Source organism: Gymnoscopelus braueri, assembly GCF_963280865.1.
Source record: "Gymnoscopelus braueri genome assembly, chromosome: 11".
In the NCBI taxonomy this organism is placed as follows: Eukaryota; Metazoa; Chordata; class Actinopteri; order Myctophiformes; family Myctophidae; genus Gymnoscopelus; species Gymnoscopelus braueri.
The window spans coordinates 2,971,022-2,987,198 of NC_137613.1; the positions used below are offsets into that span (position 1 = coordinate 2,971,022).

The following is a 16,177-nucleotide window of genomic DNA, read 5'->3' on the forward strand; positions in this document are numbered from 1 at the left end:
CGTGAAATGGTATCATCTGTTTGACCTCCGTTTTCACTGGATCAGGTCTGTTGGTCCAATGGCTTCCCGCTTAAGTGCATGTTTCACAACAGCAAGGTTGCCGGTTCAAGCCTCCCTTGGTGGAGTCTTCATTTAAAGTACATTGCAAACAACAAGACTGTATTAATGAATACATATGCAATTGATAAAGATAACATGAAATGCTTATCTGAGAAGGTATGTTTTTACAATGTATGACATACTTCATTCTGAAAGTAGCCGATCTACAATCTCAAAACCTTTCAGATAGCAACGTGTTTCTGAGCTTGTAGATCGACTGCTTTCACTGGTTCACTTTTATCTTCAACAGACAACCTTAGCCTGGACAAAGCTATAGCACTATAGGTAGTGTTGCAGCCTGTCAATCCGAAGGTTGAGTGTTCGATTCCTGTTAATGGCAATAGGTTGAGATGTCCATTCAATCCGTTCTGCTTCCATCTCTCTCTCTCTTCAGTCTATTATGTTTCCATGTCTCTCTCTCTCTCTTCAATCTATTCCGTTTCCATGTCTCTCTCGCTCTCTCTCTCTCTTCAATCTATTCCGTTTCCATGTCTCTCTCTCTCTTCAATCTATTCCTTTTCCAAGTCTCTCTCTCTCTTTCTCTTCAATCTATTCAGTTTCTCTCTCTCTCTCTTTCTCTTCAATCTATTCCTTTTCTCTCTCTCTCTCTCTCTCTCTCTCTCTCTCTCTCTCTCTCTCTCTCTCTCTCTCTCTCTCTCTCTCTCTCTTCAATCTATTCCGATTCTCTCTCTCTCTCTCTCTTTCTCTTCAATCTATTTCGTTTCTCTCTCTCTCTCTTTCTCTTCAATCTATTCCGTTTCTCTCTCTCTCTTTCTCTTCAATCTATTCCGTTTCTCTCTCTCTCTCTTTCTCTTCAATCTATTCCGTTTATCTCTCTCTCTCTTCAATCTATTCCGTCTCTCTCTCTCTCTCTCTCTCTCTCTCTTCAATCTATTCCGTCTCTCTATCTCTCTCTATCTCTCTCTCTCTCTCTCTCTCTCTCTCTCTCTCTCTCTCTCTCTCTCTCTCTCTCTCTCTCTCTCTCATAATTATGTTCTTTTAGAAAGTGAGCAACAGCAACAGTCCACCTGGCCTATTCCCATGGATTGGATCTACCCACCTCACCTGCTGTCATTCCCTCTCAATCCATAATCACACCTGCCCTCACTCACTCCTCATTAGTCTCTCTCTCTTTCTCTCTCTCTCTCTCTCTCTCTCTCTCTCTCTCTCTCTCTCTCTCTCTCTCTCTCTCTCTCTCTCTCTCTCTCTCTATTCCCTGGCCCCGCTTATCACTGCTTGCAGCTATATTTATTATTATTATTCCCCCCGTTTTTTGACCCCTAACCAGTCCTTCATACTTTTATGAAGGACTGGACCCGTTTTCGGATTGGTCAAGCTTCACGTGACATCACAATATGTAATATAAATAGGTAACAGAATTAATCAGGAAAAGTACTTTCTAGTTTGATACTATCAACATTCTTAGCGATCCCACACTGTTTCTTCAGGAACAGTACTTCTAGTTATATTATAATATCCATGATTGTATGTCATCTTGTTGGGGTAACAAGTCTCCTGCCTGTCAGAAATCACTCTCATGTCTCCATCTTGTTGACAATACAGCAGCTAGGATTTGAACTGGTGCCAAGTCAAGAATATATAGGAGAACCTACCACTCCCAATAGAAGTTGTTTATTAAAGCAAAAACGTACTATTACAAGTTAGAGTTTAAAGTAGCCTACACAGCAAATTAACTTTTTATTTGTCTTTACTGCTGCTGCTGGCTCACCTGCCAGTGAGGACACAATGTATGTCTTAATCAGACAAATGCACAATTTATATCTTTATTATAATTAGGATTGGTGGTGTATCTACCTATCGTCGCCTTGCTAAACTAATGGCCTAAGTAATTATATGTGAGGTTTGGATATTTGCACACCAAATCCTGCGCTGTGATTGGCCACAAATGTACCCCCCTAACCCTGCACCGTGATTGGCCAATCACAGTCTATTCAGGACTGTGATTGGCTAGGGAAACATGACACATGTGCATAGCCCTATAAGAAACCATAACTTAAAAAAAAACATAAATTTGTTTTTTTTTTAAGTTATGGTTTCTTCCATCACTTCTTCCATCACTTCTTCCATCACTTCTTCCATCACTGTGATGACCAATGTGACCACACCGCCCACTTCACACTGGGTGTGATTATTTTTTTTACGTTTTTCAGGAAAAATAAAAAACTGATCCAAAACAAAACTATATGATATTTCCTAATCATTTCACCCACAATGTTTGTAACAAATTATGGCTATTTAAATAGAAATAACACTGTCTGTCAGTTATGTAACATAAGAGATTTAAATAGGTTTAAATAGGATTAAATCTGACTTAGGCCAAAAAAAAAAGAAAAATACAAATACAAAATGGACTAAATCAGTAAATTATTTGGCTTACGTCACAAAACCATGTGACTTAGGCCAAAAAAAAGGCCTATTTTTTGGCCTAAGTCACAAAAAGGGGAAGTGAACAGCATGATCCTTTTCAATTAGGAGATGGGCGATTTTACCAGAGGTGGCCAGTGTCATGAGGAGCTGACTTAGGCAAAAATATAATTTTCCTCAAAAAATGACTTAGGCCATTAGTTTAGCAAGGTGACGCTATGATAATTTGGATCAACTGTCACACCCCTTCAAGTTATAAGGATATGGGATTCATCATTATAAGAACACCATTATGAACATTATGCCCTCTAAGAACATGTCCTGAATCTGACTAGACTTCAATTAGGATTTTTCTTATGAAGAATCTTGAAAAGAAACTTAAAGGACAACTCCAGACTACATAACATAATAGGCTCATTGTCCTACTTATATTGCTCCAAAATGACTTGCCATTGCCATGGGGTCTATTTTGCAGAATTGCCCCTGTCGTCCAGTTTCCCCAGCAGTCCTCATAGCATAGAGCGTAGTTCATAAGCATATCACTTCTTACGCTATTTGTTGCGTTGTTTTTTTCCATCAATCTGTTGTTAGTTGTCATTGCACACACATCCATGCCTTGGTTGTCCCACACAGCCGCTACAGTCTGATAAACAGATGTTATTCTGTTATGTGTTTTCCAGAAAAGACACGCTGTGATTGGCCAGTACAGTCACTTTGATTGGCACTTTTGCTGAACACTCACCTCAAAACATGATGTACGAGACTGTGGCGGCTCGTGTGGGACAACCAAGGCATGGATGACCCAAACGTTCATGCTCTTCATAGATTATCAGCTATGACCCAACATTCATGCTCTTCATAGATTATCAGCTATGATCCAACGTTCATGCTCTTCATACATTATCAGCTATGACCCAACGTTCATGCTCTTCATAGATTATCAGCTATGACCCAACGTTCATGCTCTTCATACATTATCAGCTATGACCCAACGTTCATGCTCTTCATACATTATCAGCTATGACCCAACGTTCATGCTCTTCATACATTATCAGCTATGACCCAACATTCATGCTCTTCATACATTATCAGCTATGACCCAACGTTCATGCTCTTCATACATTATCAGCTATGACCCAACGTTCATGCTCTTCAGAAGGTGTTTAAGGCATTCAGGGTCTGAGGTGGTTCTCTTTCATGATGTCTTGCATGCTGTATATCATGAGCTGTGATTGGTCTACTTGGAAGGTTGTTCCCTGTACGGTTAACCCTGTTCTGCAGCCACTCTGTACATTATTAAAAGGAATATCTGTGCAACAAACTATATTTCAACTCAAATGATAATTTCATAAACATTTGTATGATTCCAGAAGTCTTCACCACAGACCAGAGTCTCCAACACCCAGCTGTGTGTCTATGAAGAGTGATCAGTCTAAGGCTTTCCCTTCGAACTTCAGTAATGAACCTGGACCTTCAAACACAAAGTAAGATTACTGATCTATGTGAACTTTAACTGGAAAAAAATGAGAATGAATCCACGTAGAAATAATTAAATATATAAACTAGTTTTACTTTGGTTGTACTAAAAAACAGAACAAAAGGGGGGGAAAAAGTTTAAATTGTGGACATCATGAAACATGCAGCAATAGGCTATGATAGATGACAGGTTTTGTGTCAAATAGATGTTTGAAAGCTGATCAAGGATCTGTACTACAAAGACCCTGTCACCTTTGCCCTTTAAACAAGTTGGGTAACTAATATTTGTCAATATCATTATATTATAATATCCATATCCAATATCCTCATATCTCCATCTTGTTGACAATACAGCAGCTAGGATTTGAACTGGTGCCAAGTCAAGAAGATATAGGAGAACCCACCACTCCCAATAGTAGTTGTTTATTAAAGCAAAAAATACTATTACAACTAGTTAAAGTACACAGCAAATTAACACAATTGGATACATTTTTCTGATGTTGTACCTTACTGGCTCACCTGCCAGTGAGGTCTTAATCAGTCAAAAATAAGACAAATGCACACTTTTTATAATTTATGAATGAAAGATTTATGAATATACCATATAGTGCCATGAAGTGGAGATTATTATTGTACATCAACACAATGCAGTGTGAACATATCAATGATGCTATGTCATATTATATGATATGTAGATATTAAAGACTATTATATAGTAATAAATTGTCTTCATCTCCACAGAGAGAGGAAGAGGAGTGGTTGTGTTGTGACAGAGAAGGCGTCCAGGTGTTCAGTGTGTGAGGAGGTTCTGACAGATCCAGTCTCTACCAGCTGTGGACACTGGTTCTGCAGACAGTGCATCACCTCATACTGGGACCAGTCTGCTCCAACAGGACACTATGGCTGTCCCCAGTGTGGACAGACATTCAGAACATCTCCTGGACTGAAGTCACCCAGTCAAACCACACCTGGACAAGGTAAGACGGGACATAATTTGCACTCATTAAAAAATGTATATAATAAATTGAATGCTTAATTTGCAGAAATCTTAGTCAGAGTAATTGTTCAAATTATTGTTTGTATCAATATCTAAGTGCAAATAATGAAGCTAAACAACTATCAACTCTGGACAAAAACAACTGATATTGTGTTACTTGTGTTATTTCTGGCTGAATGTTTAAACATATGTTTTCTATCTCATTTCAGATGTCAGTCTGCTGGTTGATTTGAATGATTATAAGATCAGTTTGAACAGTCTTGATGATGTGAAAGACCACATGACAGAAGAGTCTGGAACCTCCCTCACCAGCACCTACACAGAGCTCTACATCACAGAGGGAGAGAGTGAAGGGGTTAATAGCCAACATGAGGTGATACAGCTTGAGACAGCTTCCAACATGAAGACCTTCCATGACACACCAATCAACTGCTGTGACATCTTTAAACCCCTCCCTGGCAGGGAGACACCCATCAGAAGAGTTCTGACCAAGGGCATCGCTGGCATTGGAAAAACATTCTCTGTGCGTAAGTTCACTCTGGACTGGGCAAGGGGTTTGGAAAATCAAGATGTAAATCTCCTGGTCCCCTTTTCATTCCGAGAGCTGAACTTGGTCAGAGATGAGCAGTACAGTCTTCTCACACTGATCCATGATTTCCACCCAACATTAAAGAAGGTCACAGCAGAGCAGCTTTCTGACTGGAAAGTTGGCTTCATCTTTGATGGTCTGGATGAAAGCAGGTTTCCATTGTTCCAAAACAATGACATTGTTTCTGATGTCACAGTGACATCATCAGTGGACGTACTGTTAACAAACCTCATCGAGGGGAATCTGCTCCCCTCAGCTCTCCTCTGGATAACCACCAGGCCTGCGGCAGCCAATCAGATCCCTCCTGGATGTGTTGACATGGTGACAGAAGTGCGAGGGTTCACAGACCCCCAGAAGGAGAAGTACTTTAGGAACAGATTCAGTGAAGAGAAGCTGGCCGACAGAATCCTCTCACACTTGAAGACATCAAGGACCCTCCACATCATGTGTCACATCCCACTCTTCTGTTGGATCATTGCTACCGTTCTGCTGGACATGTTGAGGACACACACGATAGGACAGCTGCCCAAGACCCTGACTGAGATGTGCTGCCACTTCCTGTTGGTTCAGACAAAGAGAAAGAAGCAGAAGTATGAGACTCATGAGGTGAAAAAGAAAGAAAAGGAAAAGGGGACTCAAAAGCTCCTCATGGAGACTGACAGGGATGTTCTTCTGAAGCTGGGAAGGCTGGCATTTGAGCACCTAAACAGAGGTAGCATCATGTTCTACCAAGAAGACCTAGAAGAGTGTGGTCTTGATGTGAAAGAAGCCTCATTGTACTCAGGAGTGTGCACAAAGATCTTCAAAAGAGAGAGTGTGCTGTTCCAGAAAACGGTCTACAGCTTTGTTCATCTGAGCATCCAGGAGTTTCTGGCTGCCGTCTACCTGCTCAACTGTTTCAAAGAGAAATGGAACGTGAAGGTACTGAAGACATTTCTTCATGTTAAACATTACAAAAAAGTCAGTTCCCTGGATGACTTCCTGAACAAAGCCACCACTAAAGCCCTGGAGAGTAAAAATGGCCACTTGGACCTCTTTGTCCGCTTCCTTCATGGCCTCTCTCTGGAGTCCAACCAGAGTCTGTTAGGAGGCCTACTGGGTCAGACAGAGAACAACCCAGAGGAGATCCAGAGAGCCATCAACAACCTGAAGGAGTTCAGAAACGATGCCTCTCCTGACAGATGTATTAACATCTTCCACTGTTTGATGGAGATGAATGACCACTCAGTACATCAGGAGATCCAACAGTACCTGAAGTCAGAGAACAGAACAGAGGAACTGTCTGAGACCCAGTGTTCAGCTCTGGCCGTCATGCTGCAGACATCAGAGGAGGTTCTGGAAGAGTTGGACCTGGACAAATACAACACATCAGAGGGGGGGCGAAGGAGACTGATCCCAGCTGTGAGGAACTGCAGAAAGGCTCGGTTAGTAGTGAATAGAAACATCCTAGAGTCAGTCTGACATTACAGTTAACACTATAATTAGAAATGAAGGTTGACATAAAAGTTCCAATAATGCTGTCTGTGTCTCAAATAGTGACTAGTGGTATTGTGTGTATGTGCAAATAAAGGCCAGAACAAAATAAAGCAGGGTAAAAACTAAACTAAGAGTCTAAAAGCCATGCTGGTTACCCCCACCAGACCAATGGTTTGAACCCACTGACATTGCCATCCTCTCAGTAGAGGAACTTAAAATATTTTTTTTCAATGGGCCTCGTTCACACAGCTCTTAACATTTCTGCTATATTCTTTAGTTTAGGTTTGTGTCTAAATAAAGAGCTACGTCTGATTCATGAAAGGCTGTGTAAAGCCTTGATTTGTGTGTGTCTCACGTGTATCAGATGATGAAGTCCACCAAATCAAATGTGTTCATGTGTTCATCATTTGCATTGTTCCATGTCCCTTTTAACACCATAAAAAACATTAAACCCTCTTTACTTTGGTGAAAGTTCAAAGGTGTCAGATCTATAAGCTTACAATGCTTTGCATCGCAACATCTTGACAGCTTGTAGGTCTGGTTTATTTGGACAGCGAGTCCCTCTCATGCGATGTAATGTAAACAACAGCCTTTTGACATAACATAATATAGCACCATTTTAAAGAGAAAATGGTACAAAGGTTGAGCTAGAGGAAAGGTCATGGGGTCATTTGATCCACACATTTGGCAATATTTTTAAAGATATGTTGTTTGTGTCCAAAGTGTTGTGCCTGGTGCCTGAATAAAATTGCCATTACCAATGCTGTAGTACAGCTGAATATCCATGGACAACTTATAAACAACCTATGTTTGTCCAAGCTCCATATTCAATAATTTTATTACAACTCCCACAGTTCACCTGTTGAGCTCCTTTACTCTGTTAAAGGGGCATAAAACCCGGAGCTCAAAACCCTAAACCATCATTATATATCTTTTTTATTTTTAATGCTGGTCTAACAATCAGTTGTTTGTAAAGCTTTTACACATGTTTGTCAGTAAATATGCCATGTATTTGCTCATTCTCACTTTAATCATTTCACACCTTCAACTGCTGGTTGAACATTGCTCTCTTCCCTCTGTTCAGTCTTTCTGTGACGTCTAGTGTTGTTGACCGTTCCACACTCTGCCCCTCCCCCCACCTCAGACCTTTTTTTGGGGGGTTGCATTCCTGAGCCAAAATAGAATATTAGCGGTGTCTCCTGTGGTAGAAAAACAATGCAAAACTATATTAAAGAAAAGTACATAAACTCCAAAACAACTCTCACAGTGTAATCACTATGAGCCTACTGATGATCCAGGTTTAAAGAGAATGTTTTAAGTATGGTTTTGCTCTTGTTAAGATTGGTTTCCTATTAATGTCATTTAGTCAAACTAGAGGTTCGGGCCGCTTCGTGGCCCTCACATCTACGGTGCACCAGTGATCCAACTGATATGGCCATATATGGAGATCTCTATCTGTCAGTCCTTGTCCTTTTTATGGGACACTGCTCCTATGTCACACATGTGCAGTAGGGTGGGCCTAGCGGCCAAAACAAAAGGTGGCTAAAATGTGCCTGAATAAAAATAATGTAGTTTTATATTAACTGTACAATATGTAAGTACATCAAAGGTGGGGAAAGAAGCCTAGGCATTAGCCAGAGCACCGATCAATAGTCTGTGGCAGGTTTGGAGGCAAGTGGAGACCTCGTGTGATGGCCAACCTGGGACATACACCAAAGCGTGGGAATTTTAATTAAAGTAGTAGGATATTGGATTATTGATTCAAGAATGTCACAATTACTAAACAACTCAAATCTCCATGAATTCAAGGTTTAATTGATAGGGGAAATGTATTTTTTGGGGTGAAATATTCCTTTAATGGAAGACAACACTATATTAGTTTACTCAGCATACTGTAGGTGAAGTGCACACATGTAACATGAAGGTAACCAACATCAATTGGACATTAATCCAATCGCCGACAGACGACCCCAACCTTAGTACACACAGAACAACAGCAGAACTCAAGTCCTCAAACTATTCACATGTTTCCTCTTTATGAGTTATTCTACCATGAAAACAGACCATACCATATGAGAAATGGACCATACCATTAGTGAAGGGATGTACAGAGGATGGCTTTTTAAACAGTGAGCTTGGTTACTCAGATTTACTTACATTAACTTCCATCTGTTGTTTACTTCCCTGTTCTCTGATCATACTTAAACTGTTTATGTCTGTATAACTAGATACAGTAGGAGATCTCTTAGTTAACTTCCATGACAGTGAACTAGGTATAATTTGTTGTGATAGTCTCTTATTTAATCTGTATTTACAGACTTATTGGCTGTAACCTCAGACAGACAGAGGTTGAAGTTGTGGCTTCAGCTCTCAGCTCTAATCCTTCTCATTTGAGAGAATTGGACCTCAGCGAAAACGACCTGCAGGACTCAGGATTACTGCTCTCTGCTGGACTGAAGAGTCTGCACTCTACACTGGAAATTCTAAGGTAAGATACATTCACCCGATCTTGATCAATTCTGTGTTATTAGGTACTGTATTATGTGAATATATTATGAATGCTGTGGTGAGAATGTATTAATAAGATTCATATCATGGGAACCTAAGCCTATCTCCATGTCCTGCCATGCTGAAATACAAAATTACACTATCGTTGTTGGATGTATTTTGTCAGATCGTCATCTTCTAGTTTTGATTATTTATATTTATATTAATGGGTGCAAGCGTTCATTTCAGGAATAGAGATTTCACTAGATGATCACCCTTAAAAAGTTTTGCAGGTAGAAAGGTGATCTCGATTACCTCCCTATGAGCATGTGGTATATTTTTCCTTCCTATGAAACATATTTCTGAACTCTGTAGATCTGAATTCCTAATACTCACCATTGTGATGGAGAAAACATTTGGGGTTGATGAACTTCTCATTCGTATAGATTATTATTTGGTCTAAAGTTTAAAAAGGATCAAATAACTGACAAATACCTATGAGGCACAGAGAGCAGGAACATCCTCAAACATTTTAAATTACATTTGTGAGAAACATTACGATAGCCTTGTTGACTTTGCAATTTTCAAATTATCTTGTGATGAGTGTTTGATGGCAGTAACAGCTTTGTATTAAAATCTGCAAATGCATTAACTATAGTGGGACAAGTGAGCTGAACTTTATCTTAAGAATCTGTCTTTATTTTCTTGTTTTATTGTATCCTTGTTGTATTTGCTTTCTTTCTTTCATTTTTTCCTTTGCACCTCTTGGGTCACTAGTCCAAAACCCTGACAGTCCATCACGGCCAAGTCCAGGTTCTCAATCCAGGAATAATGTATATTGTAACGTGTTTCATTTATTATTATTTTTTAATCTGGTGTTTCATTCTTCATTCAGACTGACTCACTGCTGGTTGTCAGAGAGATGCTGTGAAGTTCTGGCCTCAGCTGTAAACTCTCATCCCTCCCTAAGAGAGTTGGACCTGAGCCTCAACATGGTGAATGATTCAGTTCTGGAGAACTGCATGTGAGTAGACTTGGGCTGTGTCCATGTTGGATAGTACAGTGAATGTGCAGTGTTTCCCTCATGTGTCTCTTAACTGTGTATTCACTCTGACACAAAGTCACAAATAGAATCAAATATGTATATTTAGTTAATACTTTAACCAACAAACAAATAAGGTTATATATATACACAGATCCTTTTCAAAAAGTTAATTTTCTTCCTTAATATAATTCAACAAGTGAAACTTTCATATATTCTAGATGCATTGTGCATAAAAAAATGATATATTATACAGAAATGTGGACCATCTGAAAAGTATGTTAATTTATGCACTCTGCATAGTCCTCTAAAATCTCCTGGTAGATGCTGTGTTGACTCCAGTGTGAAGTTTTCACAGTCAGTGATGATGTTGGGTGCCATGTCATCTGGTGTTGGTCCACTGTGTTTTATCAAGTCCAGAGTCAACACAGCATCTATCAGGATATGTTCAGATGTCTAAACAACATGCTATCTAAATAACATTCTGTACATTAGTGGTTGAGAAATAACAAGACATATCCAAGATATATATGCATAGTAAACGTGCATTAAGAACAAGATATATCTGCATAGTAAACTTGCATTAAGAACAATATATATCTGCATAGTAAACTTGCATTAAGAACAAGATATATCTGCATAGTAAACTTGCATTAAGAACCAGATATATCTGCATAGTAAACTTGCATTAAGAACCAGATATATCTGCATAGTAACATAGTACTTGCATTAAGAACAAGATATATCTGCATCGTAAACTTGCATTAAGAAGGGATAAAGGAGAGTGGAGTGCTAGGGGTTAAGGTGGAGTCTGAGGAGCTGATGAGATCCAAACTGGGCAGCAGTGAGTATGTCTGGATGGGCTGCAGGGCCAAGATAATGATAGGAGAAACACTGTAGTGTCAGGTAGTGGAGACGTTGTGTTAGACAGTTAGACATTGATGCATTGTTGTTCTGTTTCCTACAGAGTGAAACATGGAGGAGAAGATTGGCTGAAACCTCAACTCATTACAAAATGTGAGTATCTGTCTGTCTGTGTCAATATCACACATTAACATTTTATACACTGTTTACAGTGGTGTAAAGTAACTAAGTACATTTACTCAAGTACTGTCCTTAAGTACACTTTTGAGGATTTTTTACTTTACCGAAGTAGTTCCCATTTTCAATACTTTTACTTCTACTCCATTACATCTCAGAGCCAAATATTGTACTTTTACTCCACTACAATTATTTGAAAGCTTTAGTTACTAGTTACTTTGCAGATTTATATTATTATTAAAACACATACATGAACCACTTCAGCCCTATATACATTTCGGTACTTTTACTTTTGTTAATTTAAGTATATTTTGATGCCAATACTTTTGTACTTTTACTCAAGTAAATTTTGATTACCGGACTTTTACTTGCAACAGAGTATTTCTACACTGCAGTATTGATACTTTTACTTAAGTAAAAATGTGAGTACTTTTTCCACCACTGCTGTTTTATAGTGTGTTGGCCCCTCCCCAGATACTGTCCTGAAAACTCTTCAGTAGAGCTTCCAGGGAATTCAGGAGGTTTCTCTGCTCTTGGCCCGGTCCTTAACCCATTAAGACCTGGAAAGCCTATACGTTGTTATACCTTTAAAACCAGGAAAGCATCTGTGTCATTTTAGATGTTGATATAGCAACATGAATCTTTTTATTTATTTTGAATAAAACATTTACGTTTTTCAGAAAACTAAGATCATGTGGGTTGACAGAAACAATGGGCCTCATTCACTAACCTGGTCATAAATAAGGTGTATATCCTGGTCATAAATAAGGTGTATATCCTGGTCATAAATAAGGTGTATATCCTGGTCATAAATAAGGTGTATATCCTGGTCATAAATAAGGTGTATATCCTGGTCATAAATAACATATGTATATTGGGATAAGTCAATTCTGACGTGTGATTCATGAAAGAGGGTGCAGAGCCATGATTTGTGTGGATCACAGGTGTATCTCATTTTTGTTCTAAAGTTACTAGTGTGCTCCCGTGTAGATCCTTTGTATTGTTCCACGCCCCATTTAACACCATAAAAGGCAACCAGAAATAACCCACGTGAAGAAAAAAAAAATCTGCCAAATTACAGCGTGTCAAGTCGCACCACATTGACAACTTGTACATCTGTTCTGTCTGGAAGTGAGTCCCTCGATCGAACGATGGATCAGCTGAACGTTAATAAAGTAATGCTCTCATAATGAGAATAAGAAGTTATAAAGTTTAACCTCACCACCAAATAATAGGTTAATAAAACGTGGAAAGGATATTATAGAAGCCTTTTCTATTAAATAATGCTCACATTTGACTGAGGAAATAGAGATCCGATTACGGACCAGATCACACTTTATTGATTACTGAGGATAAACCTGTCCTTAGGATTAACAACATATCCTGTCCTACGTCAGAATGGTGAATGGATATTATGGACACAGCTAGATTTCATCCATACTGTATCCTCATCAGATGATAAGACATAACATGATGTGATGTGGTCAATATTATAAATTAATACATTTCATGCCAATACATGTTGGCATGAAAGTCCAATATGTGAAACTGTGGCCACATTTGCAGAAACGGAAAACACGCAGAGGGACCTAATAATTCTAAATGTGTCAACTGAAAAGAAATACAAATTGGTTGAATTTGCATCATGTCTACCATATGCATCCAAGCAATAGATCTTTGACATATGTTTTTTTAATTGTTGACACATTCTGGGCACATAAAAACATTATTTGAGGTTTGGCACTATTGTCTTTGATTTTTCATGAAGAATAAGGCATTCTAATAACATAACATATATGAAAGGTTTGAGGCATATAAGTCTGTTCCTGAGCAGATGTGAGTTTGAGTGTCCGCCCAAATTCACGGTAAAAAAAAGATGAATGAATACTGAACGTAGGAAGTCACGTATATGACGAAAAACATCACATGGATGGGTGACCCAGCCAGGGTTGATCAAGCCCCGACTTACGTCCCAGTAGCTACCCACGGTCAGTCCTATAGGGCAAGACAGGGCCACTCAGTCCGCTTCTCCGGAAATACTCTGCCGGGACTCGGGGAGGCTCTGGCACGTGGAGGGACTAGGCTCTGTGGGTTGTCTCCTGGCCGGGCTCCTCCTTCGTCTCACCAGGTCCAGGACCTGAGCACTGTACCAGACTCCCCTGCTCCAAACATTTCATTCTGGTGTGATGGTGTCTTGGCCCGTGGTGGTACTGCAGGCTCCCTTGCGTCTTACTTGAATGGTCCTCCCAAAGGCCTCACCGTGGATTTGTTGGGCTTCTTCCTCACGGAAGACACAGACTGGGGCGCCAACCCAAACTGCTCCTGGGTGCCGTCTACATTCCGGCTGTCACCCGTCTCTCCGGTGGTCACCAATCTATTCCTGCTTGTCACGTAGTCTATAAATTCCTATGAGCCACTATAAATAGAATAACTATAACGAAAAACATCACATGGATGCACCTGGGACGTATCATCAGTGTTGTAGCCTGGGGTCATAGGATGTTTCGGGTCTCGCAACATACACCCTCACCCAGGTGACCCAGCCAGGGTTGATCAGGCCCCGACTTACGTCCCAGTAGCTACCCACGGTCAGTCCTATAGGGCAAGACAGGGCCACTCAGTCCGCTTCTCCGGAAATACTCTGCCGGGACTCGGGGAGGCTCTGGCACGTGGAGGGACTAGGCTCTGTGGGTTGTCTCCTGGCCGGGCTCCTCCTTCGTCTCACCAGGTCCAGGACCTGAGCGTTGCACCAGACTCCCCTGCTCCAAACATTTCATTCTGGTGTGATGGTGTCTTGGCCCGTGGTGGTATGCACATAAGTACAAAATATGTCGCCTCACATTGTGACATATTGTGTGCTTGTAGATCGGCAATATTTAGAATAAAGCCGATCTACAAGCTCACGTGTCACATTTCGACACTAGGTCGCACAGTATAAACACATTAATAAATGTTTTGGGCTTTACATTTCAGCATACATACAGCTTTTTGTTTTGTTTTGTTAAAGGGATAGTTCACCCAAAACATTTCTTTTTTTTCTATTGCTACTGAATTCATGCATATTTTTTAGTTTTTGTCTCATTCCTAAGCCAATAATGTGATGACCAGCGGACCGGTAGGCAGTTCTGGTAGGAGACACAAAGGAGAGAGACTCTTTGTGTCTCCTACCGGAACCGCTGCTGGTCATCAAAATATTGGCTTAGGAATGAGACAAAAACTAAAAAATATCCATGAATTCAAGTCTCCATGGAGTGACTAATTGATAGAAAAAGGTCATTTTGGGGGTGAACTATCCCTTTAATGTTAATTATGTAGAAGATCACGCTCATCCAAACTAATTTAAAAAGCCAGATGCAGAGCAGAACTCTGCACTGGAATAATTATGATCCATAAGTTAAATGGTTTATTACCATCATGAATGTGATGTTTAAAGCCTGCTGGATCTTCCTCAGACCTCAGTATATGCAACATAACAAAAACAGCCGATCTACAAGCTCACAAAGCACATCAGTGTGATGTGTTGTGAGCTTGTAGATCAGCTGATTTTTTTTGTTTTAAGGTAGACGATCTACAAGCTCAAAAGGATCACATTGCTTGGGAGCTTGTTGTTTGGTTTTGTTTTAAACTCAAAAGTAGCAGATCTACAAACTCATGAGTTACATTGTGACAGGTTGTGAGCTTGTAGATCAGCTGTATTTCAAACATAAACTCACAATATGTTGTTTAATGTGTGATGAACTTTTATATGGACTTTTGATGTTTTAAACAGTGGATCTACAAGCTCGCAAATCCTCACTTTGTGACAGGTTGTGAGCTTGCAGATTGGACTATAGATTATCAATTAAATCTACAAGCTCACCATGCGTCACATCATGATGCGTTGTGAGCTTTTAGATCGGCTATATTTGAAAAGTAGGCAAAAATATCTACAAGCTCAAAATGGGTAACATTGTGACGGGGTCTGAATTTATATTTCGGCTATATTTGAAATTACCACAAGCACACAACGTGTCACATTATAACACGATGTGAGCTTGAAGACGATTTATATTCCCAAAATAGCTAATCTACAAGCTCACAACACCTCATATTGTGACATATTGTGTATTCATTTAGATTAATTAATTAATTAAATTGCTGATTTACAAGCGTTGTGAGCTTGTAGATCGGCTATTTTCTAATACATAACTAGCCAATCTATCAATTTACAACGAGTTGCATTGTGACAGGTTGTGAGCTTGCAGATTGGATTGTGGTAAAATAAGATAAATAGCCGATCTACAAGCTCACAATGTCTGGCATCATGACAGGCTGTGAGCTTGTAGATTGGCTATTTCAAAAACAGCGGATCTACAAGCTCACATGTTGCATTGTGACATGTTGTCAGCTTGTAGATGGGCTTGTAGATGTAAATACTGTAGTACAGAAAAACATTAAAAAATGAAAAATAACTAAAATAGCCGATCTACAAGTTAGCAACGCTTCACACCATGGTGTGAGGTGTTGCTAACTTGTAGATGCTGAATGTTTTCTATGTAACACAGTGGTTTCCAAACTCGTGGTCGGGACCCCCAGGGGGTCCCCG

The 16,177-nt window shown here is 39.8% G+C and overlaps 1 protein-coding gene across 1 annotated transcript in view; it reads left to right on the forward strand.

The window, feature by feature from the left end:
• The window catches only part of LOC308094783 (protein NLRC3-like), a 293,741-nt gene that overhangs the window by 275,213 nt on the left and 2,351 nt on the right, over window positions 1-16,177 (forward strand). Inside the window, exons 2-5 of the mRNA XM_080441610.1 lie at window positions 5,167-6,970; window positions 9,340-9,510; window positions 10,405-10,533; window positions 11,519-11,568. Coding sequence (XP_080297736.1) covers window positions 5,238-6,970; window positions 9,340-9,510; window positions 10,405-10,533; window positions 11,519-11,568 — 2,083 coding nt within the window. The 5' untranslated portion in view covers window positions 5,167-5,237. The remainder of the gene's footprint in view (window positions 1-5,166; window positions 6,971-9,339; window positions 9,511-10,404; window positions 10,534-11,518; window positions 11,569-16,177) is intronic.